A 3995-nucleotide genomic window follows, 5' to 3' on the forward strand; every position below is an offset into this window, starting at 1 on the left:
CAGACAGACACACAGACGGGACGTTAAAAGACAAGAGAGTCAGACAGATGGGAAGCCCAAAGTGAGCAAACAGACAACCGGCCAGCCAGCGCGACTTCAACCCTATCCACCCCCACATCGCCTCTCCATCTCTCCCTCTATCTCTGCCTCATTCCCCCCCCCTCCATGTGCCTCCTTCTCATCTCTCCTCTCTGCTATCATCAACACTGCTCCCGACCAAGTGTTTGCCGGGAGGACGTGGCAGAGGGTCGGCCGCCTCTACCACCACCGCCTCCAGAGAGAACAGAGCTCAGACCCTGCATCCTCGTCCCTCACAGCGCCCCACACACATACAACACATTGCTGTGTGAGTGGCATTCACATACATACATACATACCCCATGGCCCACTGTGTGTGTCTGTGGTGACGTACAGATAAGCTCTGTTTTACCGTAAGGTCATTGCAGCTGCAGTTCCTCAGGCTTAAGAGACACACTTCAGAAGGTGGCTGACCATTGCCATGGCCTTGAACAAGCTAGGTGGAACTAATGAGAAAGTTACATTATAAAAGATTTGTGCAGCCCGAAACAACACATAATTGTATATCTTTTTAGGGTTGTTTTACTGGAAATAACAGAGTGACATGCAAGGGTGGCCAGGCAGCCTCAGCAGGTGGGAAGAAGGCATGAGCCTTTAGTAGTCAGAGGTGTCTCCATGACAACAGCCTGTGCGTGGACACACGCAGAACACCGATGGGATTGAACATTTAACTATATGCAAGCCAGCACTATTCAACAGTCAAACGGTTCACAGTGTGTGGGTGGTCAGACATGTTTCATGCTGTGCTTAAGGTTTATTATTATGGTGCTCAGGGCTAGAGAGAAAAGTCGTTTTTAATTTCTAAATGTTAACAACAATTATGAAAACAATGTTTTGAGCTAAAAGTGTGTGAGTGAGTGTGTGTGTGTGTGTGTGTGTGTGTGTGTGTGTGTGTGTGTGTGTGTGTGTGTGTGTCTGTGTGTGTGTGTGTGTGTGTGTGTGTGTGTGTGTGTGTGTGTGTGTGTGTGTGTGTGTGTGTGTGTGTGTGTGTGTGTGTGTGTGTGTGTGTGTGTGTGTGTGTGTGTGCTTATGTTTTGGGTTTATTAAAATGAACTGCACATTTGCCGTTGACACACAAAATCTGATCAGGAGATAGTGGTCACTGTCCCCCATCGTCCCTGCTTTATTACCCTATGTTTACGGCCCATGATAACAATCTAACAAGGCATGATTAGCGTATCAATCCCAGATACAAACTGTCATGACACGATTTAGCAGTTCTATCAAGTGGAACACAATAAACAGTTTTAAAAAAGTGTAAATAAATGAACTAGCATGATCAACAAAACTTTTCAAGTAGCTACTGCTATGTGTGCCTGTATTAATTTTACAATATGGTTTGACAATAGGGCAATAGGGGTGGCTTAGCTAGCCCATAGCTTAACATAAAGAAAGGCTAATGATTTGAAGCTATTCTAGTTTATATCGGCCTCAAGTTGCTATACATTAAACACAATAGTGTTCTCTTTGGAGGTCACAAGCAATTGAAACAATATTACCAGACGACATGCCAATGGCTACAATTCACCTTTACTACACACATGCACAATAAATCCTAATAAATATTGCTTTATAGCCTTGATCAAAAAACAACAACAGACACACCCCTCACATCTTCAGAAATATACGCAGACAGACAGGACATGGCTATTAATCTGGCTAAGTCGCTCTGTCTCCCACAAACCCATTTATTAAATAAGACACCAGACAACTCTAGAAGCGGCCATCAGCGGTGAAGGAAAATAACACATATTGTTCTGTACCGTAGGTGAGGTCAGCCTCCTCAGGCTCTCCCCAAGCGAATCAAGGTTCACGCGTCTCCGCCTCGTGGCCCTCTTGATGGGCCCCCCTGGCCCTGGCTTCTCGCTGCTACTGCCGCCGCTGAACGGGCATCCCTGGTTCTCTACGGGGCTCCGGCCGTTCCAGAAGACCGCTGTGCGCTGGGACGCCGAGAAGGAAAAAGGACATCCGCGACCCTCCACCGAATCCGCACCGTCTCCCCCGGTGTCTCCCCCGGGGCTCTCGAGCCCACAGTCCGAGCCAACCGAGCTGCTGAACGATTCAGAGGAGATCTTGCGCGAGGACATGGTGGTGGTGGTGATGATGCTGGTGGTGATGGAGGTGGTGGTGACGATGGTGATGCGAAAGCCGGTTCTGTCGAACGACAAAGTCCACGTCGCGGACTCATCAGATTGGGGGGGCCTCCCGGGGGTGAGGGCAGCTTGCTTGAGGGGTGAGGAGGGGAGGGGAGGGGAGGGGCAGGCACTGAGAGAGAGAGAGAGAGAGAGAGAGAGAGAGAGAGAGGAGAGAGAGGAGAGAGGAGAGGAGAGAGAGAGAGAGAGAGAGGAGAGAGGAGAGGAAGAGAGAGAGAGAGAGAGAGAGAGAGAGAGGAGAGAGAGGAGAGAGAGAGAGAGAGAGAGAGAGAGAGAGAGAGAGAGGAGGAGATGAGAGGAGAGAGAGAGAGAGAGAGTGTTCGAATGTCAACTCTGCCTGAGCGGTCTCTTCGTGCGCGTTGAGATAAAATACGCGCGTTGAAACAAGAGATCTAACGGCACGCGATCATTTATGCAACCGGGTTACGTGCCCAGGGGACAACGCAAATGGTCTAAATCCATATCATCGAAAAATGAAACATAGCTCACTATGAAAATATAGACCTTCCTCAAGGTAAACACGAAAAACGCGGTTGATAATAGAATGATATCGTTTGAAAGTTATTCGTCGTTAAACATGTCTGCAGACGGAGGAATGACCCGAGGCGAGGTGCTCCTTTTGAAAAAAAAATATGAATATGGGAAAATGCACCACCCCAAAAAATTTGATGAATGCTATTATTCAAGTAGAATATGAAAAAAATATATTCTTTATTTAATCGATATCGCGTCTCTTCTCCCAACTTGACTGCATCCCTCGAGTCATACGCGAAAGCCGTTTCCCGATGTGCTGCGCACGGATAGCGCTCCGTTCCCTAATCCTCTTCTCATTAGCAACAGATAACATCCACGAAATCCATGAAAACTCCTCATTTTTCAATCGGAAATGTGGTTGTCATTTTTCCCTGTCGTTTAGAATTCAAGATTTGTAATCTTCCCAAAAGAGCGCATTACAAGGCGTGGGTAGAAAGAAAGGGCGCGAGGGGAGGCGAACGCGCGAGAACGTTGAGGCGCGAGCGCACGGTCAGCATCCAGCACTGGAAGTCACCAACGTCAGCAAGCACTAGGGTTCCTTCAGGGATTCGTGCGCAGAGCTCGCGTTTTGAGGCACACATCATCACTGCTCATTCTGCTCGATGGTATATTATAGGAAGGCAGAGAAAGAGATAGAAAGAGAGAGCATCTACACAATTGACCCCTGGTAGGTCTAATCAGGTGTCAACAAGTTGAGTCTCAACTGATCACATGATCATGGGCGTCATTGTAGGAAAACAGTTAGGGGGCAACCGACTGGTAGCATTTGGCAGTATGGCAATGTGTGAACAAATTTATTGAATACAATGGGATTAGAGGAATTTGCTTGAATGAGATAACATAATCAGAGTAGGACCCTCCTACAACCACCAACCTCAGCGGTACTGCTCTCTGCATTTCATGTTTTAAAGGGGACATATTATGAAAACAACACTTTTCCTGGGATTTGGGGTGTTGTTTTGGGTCTCACAAACTTTGAAAAAAGTAAATGATTTTTTGAGTGAGAAATGCATTTCTGCAAGTACCCTACAGTTACCAAACGAGTGAGTCAGTTTCGGCTCCCCCTCCTACGTAGGAAGGGGGCACATTGAATATTACCTCCCACTGCCCCCCTCCCTCCAATCAGAGCATAGCTACGATTTTGTGGAGCAGCTCCGGCGGGGGGAACTCTGCGGCAGCCCAGCAGCTCTGAGCTGCCGGACTGCCGGCGGTGTACTCCGGGAGCTGAAC

General features: G+C 48.0%; 1 protein-coding gene across 2 annotated transcripts in view; it reads right to left on the reverse strand.

Annotated features, from left to right (window-relative positions):
- Positions 1-2358, reverse strand: part of gucy1a2 (guanylate cyclase 1, soluble, alpha 2) — a 39551-nt gene extending 37193 nt beyond the window's left edge. For both annotated transcript variants that reach the window (XM_060074510.1, XM_060074509.1), the window contains exon 1: positions 1842-2358. In XM_060074510.1, the coding sequence (XP_059930493.1) occupies positions 1842-2165 (324 nt within the window). In that variant the 5' untranslated portion in view covers positions 2166-2358. The remainder of the gene's footprint in view (positions 1-1841) is intronic.
- Positions 2359-3995: the final 1637 nt, after the last annotated feature.

Source organism: Gadus macrocephalus, chromosome 16 (genome assembly GCF_031168955.1).
Source record: "Gadus macrocephalus chromosome 16, ASM3116895v1".
Lineage (NCBI taxonomy): Eukaryota > Metazoa > Chordata > Actinopteri > Gadiformes > Gadidae > Gadus > Gadus macrocephalus.